Source organism: Typopeltis vanoorti, chromosome 7 (assembly GCF_054136105.1).
Source record: "Typopeltis vanoorti isolate ZY-2024b chromosome 7, IOZ_Tvanoo_1.0, whole genome shotgun sequence".
Taxonomy (NCBI): domain Eukaryota; kingdom Metazoa; phylum Arthropoda; class Arachnida; order Uropygi; family Thelyphonidae; genus Typopeltis; species Typopeltis vanoorti.
Window position 1 is genome coordinate 17,884,853 of NC_143555.1, and position 16,169 is coordinate 17,901,021.

At 36.1% G+C, this 16,169-nt stretch overlaps 1 protein-coding gene across 9 annotated transcripts in view; it reads left to right on the forward strand.

The window, feature by feature from the left end:
• Adck1 (aarF domain containing kinase 1) overlaps positions 1 to 16,169 on the forward strand; it is a 433,204-nt gene that overhangs the window by 218,815 nt on the left and 198,220 nt on the right. For 8 of the 9 annotated variants that reach the window (XR_016548573.1, XR_016548574.1, XM_090395708.1 and 5 more), the window contains one exon: positions 12,425 to 12,583. The exons of the other annotated variant lie outside the window; for it this stretch is intronic. Coding sequence is in view for 6 of the 8 variants with exons in the window: in XM_090395708.1 (XP_090251834.1) it covers positions 12,425 to 12,583 (159 nt within the window). In the remaining 2 variants the exon portion in view is untranslated. The remainder of the gene's footprint in view (positions 1 to 12,424; positions 12,584 to 16,169) is intronic. 9 annotated transcript variants of the gene reach the window in all.

Here is a 16,169-nt window from a genome sequence, read left to right on the forward strand (position 1 = left end):
AAGTGATACAACACCAGGGCAACTCGTTGCAAAGGTGGAGAAAGCTACCAACACTCCTAACTCAGTATCTCCTATAATGCAAAACACATCTCCTTGCGGATATGTCTAATGTTATGCATTAAAGGAAGGGCCACTACCCAGACTAGTAACTCCTATAGGTAGAGATGACCTGCTAATGCTTCTGCCTGGTATTTCCACTAGGGCCTGGCTCCCACTGAAGAGACCTCAATAAAGGTCGAAACTAGTCTGGGTAGTGGCCCTTCCTTTAATGCATAACATTAGACATATCCGCAAGGAGATGTGTTTTGCATTATAGGAGATACTGAGTTAGGAGTGTTGGTAGCTTTCTCCACCTTTGCAACGAGTTGCCCTGGTGTTGTATCACTTTACCCTAGTCCTGAAGATACTTCAGGCGCAAACTTTGTTTGCTCACACTTGGATAAAGGATTAAACTAATTTTATTATGCAGAGAATATAGTTGAAGTATTCCATGATCAGTTTATTAATAAATATCATCCTCATTAACACAATATCATGAGCTGGAGTGTAGAGGATGTGGTAGAGGAAAGATTGAATGAGCAGGAAATATATGAGGAATTAAACCGGATGTTAATAAGGCGATTGGACTTGGCAGTATGTTTCCACATGTCTTGAGTGAATGCTCTATAAAATTAATGGCACCTTTGGCACACCTGTTTAACATGATTCTTGCAACAGGATGAGAAGGGATTTTTCTACCTTCCATTCTCAAAGGAATGGAAGGTAGAAAAAAATAAGACAGGCTACAAATTATAGACCAATCTAGTGTCTGGGGTTTTTGTTAAGTTGTTAGAGAAGTTGGTGTTCAGAAAGTGAACACCAACTTAGAATGGATTTGTTAGTGGGGGGGGGGGGGTCATTTTTCAGCAATCTGCTTATGTATTACAACAAGGTGACAAGTTCACTGAATAGTGGAAATGCATATATGGTGGTGTACTTGGATTTTTCATATGCCTTTCATAGACTACCACATGGCATGCTAGTAGCTAAATTGAAACAGATGGGATTAGATAACAGACTAGTGAGTTGGATAGCTGATTGACTGTAAGACAGGTATCAACAGATTGTGTATGGAGGATTGGTATCCCAAAAGAGGATGGTCACTAGTGGAGTGCCACAGGGATCTGTTTTGGGACTATTATTGTTTAACTTGTACATTAATGACATTGGGACCAGCTAAACTGGAGATGTGCAACTGTTTGTCGATGATGCAAAGTTGGAAATTGCTATGAGAAGTAGAGTAGATGTTATGGCCTTGCAGGATCTGAATAGACTATGTAGGTGGTACAAATGAGTGGAGCTATCAGTTTAATGTTAAAAAGTGCAAAGTGTTGAATTTTTAGGCAAGGTGGTGATACAGAGTATACAATTAATGGAGAAAGTTTGAAGGAGGTAGAGGAGATGAGAGATCTGGGAGTGATGGTGGACAGAGACTTGAAGTTTAGGAGTCACATTACTAAAATTGTGAGAACATCCCAACAAATTAGGACAATAATGAGGAGAACATTAATATCCCAAGGAGAAGAGGTCATGGTTGCTTTGTATAAGGCTTTGATCAGGCCACATGTGGACTACTGTGCACAGATTTGGTTGCCCAGTTTTCAGGGAGATGAGGATGTAATGGAGAGGGTCCAAAGAAGGTTTACTAAGTTAGTGTCAGATCTATGGAATGTCAGAAATGAGGAAAGATTGAGGCAATGCAACTCACAGCTTGTGAATAAAAGAAGAAGAGGGAATATGATTGAGACATATAAGTTAGTGAGTAGTTGTTACCAGATTAATGTAGAGGAAATACTTCATACAGTGGAGGGAGGCAAGAGTAGAACTAGAGGTCTATCCTGGAAGTTGTATAAGGAGGGTATGAACAGGGTAGTAAGAAGTAAGTTCTTTGCATGGAGAGCGATTAGTGAGGTGAATGCATTACCTGAAAGTGTGGTGAGTGCAGAAACTGTGAATGGATTTAAAGCATGGTTCAATATCCTTTTGCATGAGAGAGAGTATAGACCTCCTGCGTGAGTCCTTTGACTCCATGGAGATGAGATGTTAATAATAATAATCATAGTGGTTCAGAAACAGAATTTGTTAATCACTGTACTGTTTATTAACCAAAACAAGTTTTATTGTATATGCAACGATATATATTATAGGAATATTAGTGACTCATCCATAGAAAAGAAAAAAAAATAAAACTTGAATATTCAAATTTGAATTTGACAATCTCTAAGCATTCTGTTCTCATCAGTTGGCAGGTATATATGGTGATCTTTCAATATTTACAAATTAGAGTCAGGTACATGGGTTTCATTTTTACTGCATTTTATTAAAAATTTTTGTGGTGGACTACTTTGCACTTTGAAATATTTTTATTTTTTTAACTTTCAGTTAATATGCAGATTGGTTAAAATTTTCCATGGAAAAGCACGCACACACACACACACACACACACACACACACACACACACACACACACACACACACACACACACACACACACACACACACACACACACACACACACACTCTCGCGCGCGCGCGCACTGTTATGGTTAATGAAAGAGGAAAAGAAGTTTGCCTTTGGGCTGTTAGCTTGTTTACTCCAGGTTGTTTTAACTGCAGATATAAGGACAATCATTATTAAAAACAATTAACATAAGTCATGATTAAAAATGAATGTACAATTATCAACTGTTTGAACATCACCTACAAAAGACAGTAGTGATGACTAGTATTATGGCAGCACCATACTCAGGGAAGTTAAATGCAACCAAAACTTCCCGAAATATGGGAAACACTAGTACTTGGAGATCCCAGTTTACATCCTAGGCTGCCCACCTAATTAGGACTCTAGTCTTTCATACATGTATTTCAGTTAGTTTTGTGTTGCCTGTGTGTGTGTGTGTGTGTGTGTGTGTGTGTGTGTGTGTGTGTGTGTGTGTGTGTGTGTGTGTGTGTGTGTTATATTGTGCTTTCTGATGACGTCTCAGTGAGTGAAATTAAGTATTGGAAGAATTAAATATTATTTTTAATTTTTACTCAGTGCTGTTTCACTTTTAAGCCAGTACAGAGGACAATTTGTACGATCACCCTGTTGGCTAAGTTCCAAATTGCCAGCACACTCTCATTCATTTGGTAAACAGTAGATACCTACTAACAGGGTGCACCATGCTAAGGTGAGGATTGGACACTGTGATTGTCTGCGGAAATACCAGTAGTGGTCGGCAGTAGATGACGTTGGTGTAGTTGCAGACAGTTGGTGATTGAATGGTGGAGATGTTGTAGAGCAGGTGCCCTCCCTCAATGAGTCCTTGGACTCCCTGGAGATGTCAGATAATAATAATAATAATTTATCTGCATTCCTTAATCCTTAATTAGTTGTGCTTTTTTTTTTGTTACATAATTAGTCTCATGGGGTCAGGAAGTCAGAAATCACTCCTTACTTCACAGCTGATTGTGGCGACGTTCGGCACACAACTGATTTGGTGCGGGGGCAACAGAAACTCAGCTACTCAAAATCGCAAGAAAAAATCCATCATTGGTTTTGTCGGAAATTAAACTTGAATGATAGCTGGAATCAAATAGACCCATGTGACTAATTAAAGGTTAAAGATGATGTTGAGGTCTCTTCTCAGTTATTTGGCTTTGATCCTTAAGTGACCCCCCCCAAAAAACCCATCATGTGCTGTTACTTAAATATCAGTTTATCGTGAGGCACCTTGTCAAATATTATTATTATTATTATTATTATTATTATTTATACACATACTCCATATAGTCAAAAGACTCATCATATGAGACCCACGCCATTACCTATACATCACAACCACCTCTGGCAATCCATTCTACTCATTCACCACTTTCCAAGTAAAGAACCTAATCTGCACATCCTTACTAACCACACTCTTAGACAACTTCCAAATGTAATCCCTTCTTTTCTCCTACTCCCCCATGTATTATTGAAAAATTTATTTTCTCTCAGTCTTATAGAATCCCTTTAGTAACCCATCAATTTCTATCATATTCCATCTCCTCTGCCTGTCAAACCCACACACCTTGAATCTGTCCTCATAGGGAACATTCCACAGACTTGTCACCAATATGGTTACTGGTCTATGAATCCTCTCCACCACCTCCCAGTCCCCCAAGAAACATAAGTAACCAAATCTGTGCGCAATAGTCAGCATGTGGCCAAATCATAGCCTTGTAAAGAGGGATAATAGCCTCCATGTCTTTTCTTGTCATTGTGTTCTTCAATATCCAAGTAATGCCCTGAGTTATTTTACCAACTCTTGCAATATGTCCTCTGAATTTTAAATCTCTAGCCACCATCACCCCCAGATCTCAAGCCTCATCAATTTCCTGTAAACTATAGGGTGATCATAAAATCACCCAACTGAAAGTTTGAATTTGTCATTATAATTGTTATGATCATTCCTTACTCTACTAGATGTCACCATCATACTATTACAAACTATTGGAGATGCCAAGTTTAGTGTGACGTACAGGTTCTCAGTGTAGCTTTGTTCATTGTGGAAGTGAAATGTCTGTTTCCCAGCCACAACGAGTTTTCATTTTGGAAAGTTATTATGCTAATCATTCTTACACATGTGTTGCTGAGGAATTTTGCCAGAAATATCTGGGTACAGCAGTCCCTCAGAAGTCAATGACAATGAGATTAGTGCAGCGTTTTCAGGAAACTGGATCTGTTTCAGATAGGAATTGTTCCAGAAGACTCTCCATTTTGGCTGATAATAAAATGGATGAGATAAAGAGAGCACTGCAGTATTCCCAACAAAAAACCTTGGTAAACTTGCCATGCAATCATCAATGTCATATGGTAGTGCTTAGAAAGCTGCAAGATCGTTACACCTTCATTCATATCATGCTCACTCAGTCCATGAACTGAAAGACCCAGATAAAGGCAAATGAATAATCTTCTGTAAATGGTTATTCTCGTTTGTTGAAGAACATGGTATAGAAATGTTTGATGCAGCATTCTTCAGTGATGAGGCCTGGTTTCACCTCAGTGGGTATGTGAATAGTCAAAACAATAGGATTTGGTCATATGAAAATCCACATTCTTTTCATGGAAAAAGTTTTGCATTCTCAAAAAATTGGAGTTTGGTGTGCGATATCACGGCGTCATATAGTGGGACCCATTTTCTTTGAAATGACGGTGAATAGCTCCATCTACCAACACATCATCACACAGCTGGTGACATTCCTTGATGTCAGCGAATGCTATTGTTGGTTCCAGCAGAACAGTGCCACATGCCAAATAGTACTGTACATTTTTGCAAGAATTTTTCTGTGACCGTCTCATCTCGAAAGAATTGTGTCATCCAAGATCACCAGATTTATCACCACTAGATTTTTTCCTTTGGAGGTATCTCAAAGGTGTTGTTTATCAGAATACTCAACATTGATTGAAAACATCAGTATGCCGGCGCTTCACAAGGTGGCATCAAACCTGGTAAAAAGAACGCAAGTTTGTATTAATGAAAGAAGTGACCTCTTGCAACATATGTTATAATGAGGTTCCTATTCTTCTTTTGTTATAATAAAGGTCCAATTATATAACCTGTATTTGTAGCCATTTCATTTTTCATATATTTGTAATTAACCTCAAAACGTGTTATTTCTGGATTGCATAACTTTACGATCACCCTGTAGCACCATCAATATAATACAAAATGCACTTCATCGAATGGTTATTGAATGCATTTCATCCCAAAGTGCATTCGATAAAGTTAAATCATCCTGTAAAATATTTGCATCACCATTATCAACTATTGCTCTCCCCAGTTTTGCATCATCAGCGAACAATTGAATATCTCCGAACAAATCTTCCACTGTATCATTAATGTAAAAATTTAAAAAGTAGTGGTCCTAGTACATAGCTGTGGAGCACTCCATTACTCACCCTCATTCGCCTTGAATCTACTCCATACTATGCAACACTTTCTGATGTCTGTCTGTCAGCCAATTCCCTATCCATGCCACCAGCCTCATATTTATTCCCATTTGCTCCAGCTTATGTAATAGCTTTCCATGTGATATTCTCTCAAATCCCTTTGCAAAGTCCAGCAGCATCATGGTGTAGCCATTTCCTTTATCCATGATTTCTTAAGATTTCTCTCAACCACCATAGCTGATAAAATACGTCTGGAAACCTCGAACATTTTAAATTTAAATAATACAAAAACAATAACTAGCAACCTAACCAAATCTGAATTGGCAGCTGTGAAATCGCTAAAATCAAATCTAGATATCGTAATCACTAGAGCTGATAAAGTCAGTGCCACAGTTATTTTACACCGAACAACATATTTAGAAAAATCTGAATCAGTTAGCCTCAGACAACAGAACCTATCCACTTGTTAACTATAACCCAACTAATAGGATAAAAAAGAAAATGGAAAAATTACTTAAATCGGTCACTTCTTGGCCCGAAGATAGTTAAAAAATTACTCCCGTACTATGCTCGTCCCTTGAGAATTTATTACCCAAGATTCACAAACAGAACATACTGTTCTGGCCAATAGTTGAAGGTATAGACAGCTCCAGTTATCATCTAGCCAAGAAACTAGTGTTAACACTCAAATAGTTGGTAGATCATTCCCTTCCTATATTAAAAGCACACAAAGCTTTGTAAAGAAAATTAAAGACATCACACTGAAAAAAAAAAGTGATTTATTAGTCAGTTTTGATGTCTCTGCCCTCTTCACAAAACTGTGTCCCAATCATAACACAGTTCTTTTACAGGACAAATTCCCTTCCGATATCACAGCACAGCGCTTTTTGCACATGTACTACGTTCTGGCGGCTATTTTATGTGGCAAAACAATTTTTACCTACAAAAAGAAGGCACAGCCATGGGCTCACCATTACCCCCCCCCCCCCAATTGCTAACTTTCATATGGAAGCTTTTGAGCAATGTCCTTTAGATTCCTCTCATTTAAAACCCAAACTTTGGCTTACATACGTTGATGATGTTTTTGTTATTTGGTCCCATGGCTGCCAGACATTACACACTTTCCTCATCCACCTAAACAAACAACACAAGTGCACACAATTCACAATTGAGATTGAAAGGAAGAACACACTTCTCTTTCTAGATACATTTGTCACAGATCTTCTTTCCTTCACTGTTTACCAGAAGCCTATGCATGCTGGCCAATATATACACATAACCTCCTACCACCACCCAACAACAAAACTAGGTGCCATTAATGCACTAAAAAACAGGGCTTTGAAGATTTGCTCCGGTGAACAAGCACTTAAAGATGAAGTAAAAGTTATCAGCATTGCCTTCCTGAAAAAGCTACAGCCAAAATACTATGAACAAAATTCTTCACAAGACCTCACTTAAAAAAAAAATAAACTAGATTACAATAAAAACTGTAACCATTCCATACATTAAAGAGATATCAGATAAAATAAACAGAATACTACAGAAATAGGACCTTAAAGCCACCTTTAAACCTCCTGCAAAATTAAAGAATTTACTCAACTCATCCAAGGATCCACTTCCTCTTCTAGCCCACCCTGGAGTATACCATATTCATTGCACCTGTAATTTGCCCTATATAGGGGAAACAGGATGCACAATTCCTATCCAAAAAAAGGAACATAAACAGAACATTAAATTTAGTGACTATGATAAAACTGGCCTTTCTGATCATGCCCTGAATACTCTTACGAAGAATTGACTGGAAAGGAATCTGTTGTTTGCATCACACCAAAACGTGGTATGAACATAAATTTAAGCAGGCCTGTGAAATTTTTATCAACCACCCTAATCTTAACAATAATGATGGTCTAAAAATCCGAAGAATATGGAAGGCACCTATTCTACCCACATGACCCTTCTGCCTAAGACTTAAGTATAAATAGAACTGTAGGTAATCCAGGATCTTAACTCTAATATAACAACTCTTGTGTCAAATTATGACATCCCTTTTGCTGTAATAAAACTATCTATAGAATATAACCTTGATGTAGCTATTTTATTTTATTTTTATTTATTTTGTTTAATTAATTTTTTATTTGTTTATTTACTAGAGGTCAGACCGGTAAAATAACCGTTGATCAATCATTGTCTCCTTACCATACTATGTGAAATGTAATATAGCTTGTCTCTGTGTATATATATATATATGTGTGTGTGTGTGTGTGTGTGCGCGTGCGTATAATCCCGATGATGATCTTAATATGAAGGTTGAAATGTCGGGAAATTAAAATAATTATTTCTAGCTCCATTGTAGTCTATAATACAGTAATACCATGTTAGATTTAGGTTTCTAGATTATCTCAACTCCTAATTTAGAGGCCAAACATAGAACTCTTTTCAAGCCACTTTAGGTCTTCAATAAGTAGGGTGGCAGGCCAGTAGGAATCATATGAAAAAAAAAGAGTTTTATTGGTGTTATATTATTATTATTATTACTTGACACCTCCAGGGAGTCCAAAGCCTCATCGAGGGAGGGCATCTACTCTACAACTCTGCTTCCATCACACACAATCTACAACGAACCACAACTACACCAACACCATCTACCGCCCACCACTACCACTAGTATTTTCACAGACAATCACAAAAATGCAAGCCCACGGTGGGATTCAAACCCACAGCCTTTTGGTTGGAGAGTGGATAAGCTAACCACTCGACCAACCAGACTGGCTTTATTGTACATATATTGTACAATATTTGAATAAATCTTGCCATAATCTGCAAACTATGTTTATCTGTCCTGGTTACCTGTCTCTGAAGCTTCTTTACTGTTCCTAATTCCCCCCCCCCCCATCCACCTACAAAATCCAGGTAACCATATTTAAGCACAGTAGCTTAGATGCTGTCTTATCAAAATCTTTTAAAAGGAGAGCATATCTTCCTTATTCCTGGTGTTTCCTTCAAAACCATAGTTATCCATTATTTTAACTTGAAGTTCAGGGACCACACTGCTAAAGGACAAGTTAAAACATCCTGTCCACTATCAGCTCTTTCAACTATCTGATCTTATCAACTATCTCAACAAATTTTTATCCATATAATAATCTGCAGTTGCTTCAACCCATAAGGGGTTCCCTTGCACCTGAAACAATTTAACTGATTCGTCATTCTTTGTTTACACTATAGTCTGTTCAGATCATCCTGCATGGTTTCTATATTAAAAACAAATATACAACAACCAAAACTCATGTGTGACTCATATCATAGACCTGATATCATAATCTGAAATATCAAACTTAGCTCTTTGTTTTCTGCAGATGATGTTGTATTCCTAAACACATGCAGTGCAAGTCTCCAGTATTCTCTTAACTAAATTGAATAACAGCCATAACAAATTTGGCATGCAAATTAGTAATAAAAAGACCAAAATTCTGAAAATAGGCAGTAATGTAGAAAATTTCAGCTGCGTTCTCAATGGGGAACCTATGGAACAAGTAAAATATTTCAGCTAATTAAGCACAGTTTTAGTGAAAATGGCAGATTAAGTTTGGAAATGAACAACAGGATAAGCAATGCTAATGTGCCAGGGATCCAGCTGAATAATTTATGTGGAATAAGAGACAAATTAGCCAAACCACTAAACTGGTAGTATACAAGACAGTGCTCAAACCAGTTTTTAAGTTATGGATCTGAGAGAGTTCTGAGAAAAATTAAGAAAATGAAGATAGAGATGTTATCATTGGCAGAATCATATTAAAAATGAAATACAGGCAGCCCTCGGTTTATGCCTAGTTCCATTCCTGAAAAAAACGGGCGTTAAACGAACCCAATTTTAATGGGAGGTATGAAGTTATCTTCCGCACAGTCAAAAAATATACACATGAAGTATGTGTGACATTATTATATTTAAAGCTTTGATAATACATACATATATATTTGTTCAAATAAAATTATTAATAACGAAAACAAAACAAAATTATATACAAAAAATATGAAACTTCGAAAAGATATTACATATTTCTATGTTGAAGTTCCTGGTTTTTTGATCACCTGCATTTTTTTTGAAAAAAGTATCCAGTGTTAAATACCTAGATTTTCTTTTTCTTTCTTTAAAGAGTTCAGTGTAAGGTCGAATAGATGCGATTACACTCCTTTTTACGTTTGCACTCCGTTCCCAATTGTGGTCCATTTCGCAGAGTTCATCAATCAATGTCTCTATGCTTGCAAGGATATACTGTAAATCGGCCATTTTCATATCTCTCAGAGGACCTTCTTCGCTTTCTTTTCTCCTCCTTTGGATATTGACTTAATTGTTCGGCTAATTCTTTTAAGTCTTCATTGGAAAGCAGTTTATCATGGCTCTCTAAGACTTCTGTCACATCTTCAGCTGTAATATCTTACACTCCCACCTCTCGCGCAAGCTTGGTAACATCTTCAATAACATTCTCCTCGTGTTCTAATTCCTCGGAGTCGTGCATAAATGCTGGAAGAAGTTTTCACCATTCTCCTTTTAACCACTTTGCTGACATGTCGTTCCAAGCTGCCTCGATGTTGTTAATGCCCTTCAAAATATCGAATGACTGCCAATAGTCTTTAATAGTTTTTCCTGAAGTGTCCAAGACTCTTACCATTTCCATAAATGCTATACGGAGGTAATAGGCTTTGAAGATTGATATAATCCTCTGATCCATCGGTTGCAGGATATACTTGTTTGGAGGCATGTAAACAACCTTGACATCCAATGGTGTTCTGAGTTCAGCAAGGTTTTGAGGATATCCAGGGGCATTATCCAAGAGAAGCAATGCCTTGGCTGGCAAATCATTTTCTTTACAGAAGTGAAGCACGGTAGGACAAAAATAATTTGTGTACCAATCTATAAAAACATCTTGTGTAACCCAAGCTTTCTTGTTCCATTTTCAATAGACTGGCAGCATGGCTTTTAGACCCTTGAAGGCATGTGGTGTCTGTAAATGGTACACCAACATTGGTTTAAGCTTCAAAGTTCCAGAGACATTTGCACCCAACAAAAGCATAAGTCTATCTTTTGCAGCTTTAAAACCTGGAGCGGAACGTTCTTCACAGGAAATGAAGGTGCATGATGGCAATTTTTTCCAGTAGAGCTCAGTCTCATCAACATTAAAAATGAAATCAGGAGGATAACTTCCTTGTTCTACACAGTCTTGAAATTCTTTAGCAAAAGCAGCTGCTGCCGCAACATCTGCACTTGCTGCCTCACCGCATAATTTGACACTGTAGCACTTACTTCGAGACTTAAATCTCATGAACCAACCTTTGCTTCCTTAAAATGTTTCTTCACCAACATCTGTCTTTTTAAGATCCTCAAAAATTGTTTTTGCTTTCTCAGTTATAAGCCTGCATCAGAGGAATGTTTTTCTGATTCAAGTCATCCATCCATAATGATAATAATTTTTCCATTTTTTCACGAAGTTTACCCCTGCTATAACATATATGTTTTGCATTTAGTGCTGCAGTAGATTGTTGTGCAGACTGTTTTATTCTATCTGCATTTTTCATAATTGTAGTAACAGTCGATGGAGGTAAGTTCATACTTCTACAGACATTAGCACGTGTCTGCCCATCTTTCATTCTTTGAATCGCCTCCATCTTCTTTTCAAGCGTGATTGATTTCTGCGCCTTCTTAACACCAAGTTCTGCTAATTTTTGTGCACTTCTATTATCAGACATGGTACGTAATTACGTACTTTATCGATTTAAATACGTATATACGTAAAAAAAAATTAAATAGAACAATTAGGTAGATTCAACATTAAAACTAGGTTTGATACATATACGTCATAGTAGCTCGGTAAATACTCAAACACTAGAGTGCCTGCTAGCATCATTTCTCAGTCAACCATACTACAGTAAGAAAGCACATGCAGGCAACCTGTGTTATTGTGAATTGGCATAAGCCGAAGGCTGCCTGTATTAGGAAAGAACTTGAGATTGTTAGCACTTAGGAACATGTGAACAGATCTAATCTAAGGTGGTATTAGTACTTAAACAAGGAAAGGTTAGCAAATTAGGTGTTTGATTTCCAAATGACAGGAGAAAGATCCTGAGGAAGACCAGTATCTAGGTGGATTGAAATATAACATAAAATATAAGAAATATACTACAATATCGGAGTGCTGACAAGTGATAGACTGGACAAATGAAAGAAAATTGTTGATAGGATTAGTTATAATATAAACTTATCATGCAAAATTAACTGAAGCTTGAGTGTGCATATCTGGAGATTGATATTGATAATGATGACAATGACTCTGGGTTATACTAAAGTTACTGATTCTTTGGTTGATATAAGTAATTATTTTTATTTCTTTTAATTTAATTTTTTATTTTTATTGCATTCTTTATTGTAATTATGGCATAGTTGAGTTGAATAATTAAATCATATTTTCATATTTTCAGTTTCTTGTTCATTTAGTAGCTTGGCTTTTTCCTGAATTTACTTTTATGTGGCTTGCAGAAGAAACAAAGAAAAATCTTCCCTTAGAGCTTGACTTCGTTCATGAAGGAAATAATGCAGATCATGTTAGAAAAATGTTTAGTCATTTACCTTGGCTAAAGGTATGTTTGCTATCACATCATGTGCTATATGCTATCAGAAATTGTTCTGTTAAAAACTTTCTAATTCAAAAACAGCTTCCTTTGTTATATCTATTAAGATTTCCCCTTTACAGGAATCTGAGGATTTCATGTAATATAAAATACTGTGGACAGAACTGACAGTTTTTTGCAGAAATACGAAGGAAGACTATATGGACTACATCTGATTTCACAGATGTAGTGGGAATATAACAAGGATCTGCATTTAAGTTTCATAGACAAAATGACAAGGTGCCAAGAGGAAAGCTCTTCAAAACAATAACAGTTATATAAATGGGACATTAAATCGAGCAATACATTGTCTCTATTTGAGCTCAGCAGTTAGAATCGAAGGAGGTACAAGAAAATAGTTTGATGTTATACTTACTAAAAATTAGAAACAATTTAAATTTTAACTAAAATGAGGAACTAATTCTATCAAGGCACCCTCTGTGGGGGTAGATAAAAATGAAGTTAATTGCAACAAGTCAGGTGTTAAATGTAGTCTTAGAATGACTGTCTTCCTGGCATATTTGGCAGTCATACTTATGAAGGTCAGTGGAAAGTTTCACAGATGCTGCTGATTAAAAATATAGTAACTTCTGTGCACACAGTTGTCTTCCTCCATTTATTCCTGTATAAAGATAATTCAGAGTATGGTCTGTCAATCCTGACTTGCCACACAAATAATTGCAAATGCACTTTTATTATTCTTCAAGACATGTGTTAACAGATCTGCCAGTCTGTCTGAAGTATGCCAAGTTGCAGACATTAGAAATTATATACTCTAAAATGTAAAAAATATTATTATTACACGACATCTCCAAGGAGTTCAAGGACTCATTAAGCTAGCAATCTCTACCATTTAATCCACCAATTTTTTAAAAAATTTATTTTTGTTTTATGTTGCACCCACTCATGAAATGCAAACCTATGGTACATTTTGTACTGTTGGTGCACTAAGGATTTTTTTTTTTTTTTTTTGTATTTTTAAAATGTATTTTTTGCATAATCCGGAAACTCTGCTCCTGAGACTAAAACATGGTACTTTTTCAAGTCACTTCAGGCCTGTGATAAGCAGAGTGGTAGTCTCACACCAGGTGATGAAATTCATCTCCCACCTAAAGACAATCACAAATAGCCATGCCTACGGTGGGATTTCAACCTGCAGCCGGCTGGTTGGAGAGCAGGCACACCAACCAGGATGGCAAAGACTGCACAGAATGCTACAGACAATGCTATCTACTGCCACTCCATCACCGCTAGTATCCTTTAGATGTTGATCCTTTAGAGATGGTTATAAGTTGCTAGCTGAATATGTGGTTTCAAAGGCATGTAGATTATAAAGAACTTTAGCTATATTTTCAAATTTTTCTGGGATATAGAAAATGGGAAGAGTGATGTTGTGATCTTGTGTCTGTAGTAGGTGTGAGAAGGATTGGAGACTGTAGTATTTTGGCTATTTTAAAACATTTGTAGCATTTGCATTAACTGTTGTGTAGATAACTGAGTTTTATGGAAAGAGCTGTGTCATTAAAACAAATAGCTATGACTGTGTAAGTATTTTGAGGATACATACTGTACAGATGAATGATGGTGTGACTACTTAAGTACTTTTCAGTGTGCATAGGTTTGCCACAAACAGAAAAGATAACGAATTATTTGGTAGTCATGTAACTGGCATGTATAGGGAGAGAAGACAGTTGTTTATTTATTTTTCTATAGTGAAGTTATTTTTGGATGTTGGCTGTTTACAAGCTCTAAAAATGTTTTTGGTTAAGATCTTTTATTAAGTTTTTCAAGTGAATAGAATTTTTCCAAAACTGATAAATTCTTAGGGCAGTTATTGGTTGATTAATGAGATTCACAGCTTTCTTTATATGATCTGTCCATTAAAAAGAGGAAAAAAAAATGACTTCGATGTAACACTTTTGTCTTGCAATGAATTCTGTATTTGAAATAATTGGCATGACTATCAAGATCAGATTTATTGGACTAGTGGAAATGAATGTAATCATGCTGCTCTTCTAAGCATACCAATGCAGATCTACTAATCTGTCCATAATACAAAAGACTACATGAGAAAGTTACCTCTCCTGGATTGGGAAAGAGAGGAAGTTAATACTTTAAGGAGTGCAAGCATGTTGGAAAGACACCTGAAGATGTATTTCATGCAGGAGAGGCCTAGAGATCATTATTAAGTGATTATTCTACTTACTAGTACATTTCCAGAGCCACATACTGTCTCAGATTAATAAATTAAATAACCTTTTAGATGAAGTTCAAACATGGAATTAAAAAATAGTAAAAATAATTTTAAAAAAAATAAGCTTGCATTATTCTAGACTGTATGGTCCTACAAAAATTTATAAAATTTCTTTAAGATGTCTGATGAATTCTCTTGGCAGTTCAACTTGCAAGCTAGCCAAATACATGTCTATCTTTTTCTGCTTGTATTGGTAATTCTCCTTCATACATTAAAAACTGAAAATTTCAAGAACAAGATTTTCAGTATTATATTATTGTATGCTCTTAAGCTCTCAGGTCAACTTATGAAACTTTCATATTTTATACAAACAATTGGATTTGAAATAATGTTGGATCTAGTATCCACATCTTATGGCTCTTCCTTTGGTAATCACTGTAATATTTTTGTTCACAGTGGCTATTCCAAGAAAACAGTTGATAGGATTCTATTTTTGAACCCTTCCACTCCCAATAACCAGAATATCCAATACAGAGACTCCATCATAATACCATGTATTGAAAGTTTATTAATTAAAATAATATCTATTTTCAAAGATCTCAACATCAGTTTTTGAACCAATTCAAACAGTTTATAGCCTTGTAAGGTCTCCTAATGATAGCACACTTTTCTAGAAATACCCAGGAGTATATAGAATTTCATGCTCATGTGGTTTAGTCTACATAGAACAGACAAGCCATTCATTTGAGGTGAAAAAGAAAGAACATGCTGCAGATGTTGATCACAAAAGAAAAGACAATCTGGTTTGGCTAACCATACTTTTAATACCAACCGTGCAGTTGATTGGAACCTTTCAACCATGAAACAACTGTTAATCAGATCACTGAATACAAACTAAGGACTGCCACTAAGTGACATGGAAATCTCTCATTAAATATATCAACATTAGAAATTTCAATTTCACCAACAATCACTTTCTATTGCTAACTGCAGACAGCTAATGCATGCCCCATATTTTTACATTTTAGCATGAATTTACCTATTTATATTGTAATAGTTTTTAGTGTTCAATCAGTTTTGTGATCTTTGTATTTATATTTGTTTGATGTGTTTAGACCTGAAGAAGAAGACATATTTTATTTTATGCAGTAAAACTAGTTGGTATAATTTATTTATGTAATACTAATAAATTCCTGTGTTTTATAAATCTATTACATATGTTGGAGCAGATGAGAATGGATATGGCTGGTTATGTAGATAAGTTGCTCAACAACAGACACCAGCAAGTAGATGTTTGGCAGAATAGAAATTGGAATGTGATAGAATAGAAATTGGGAGAATGAGGATGGTTAGTGGAGTACC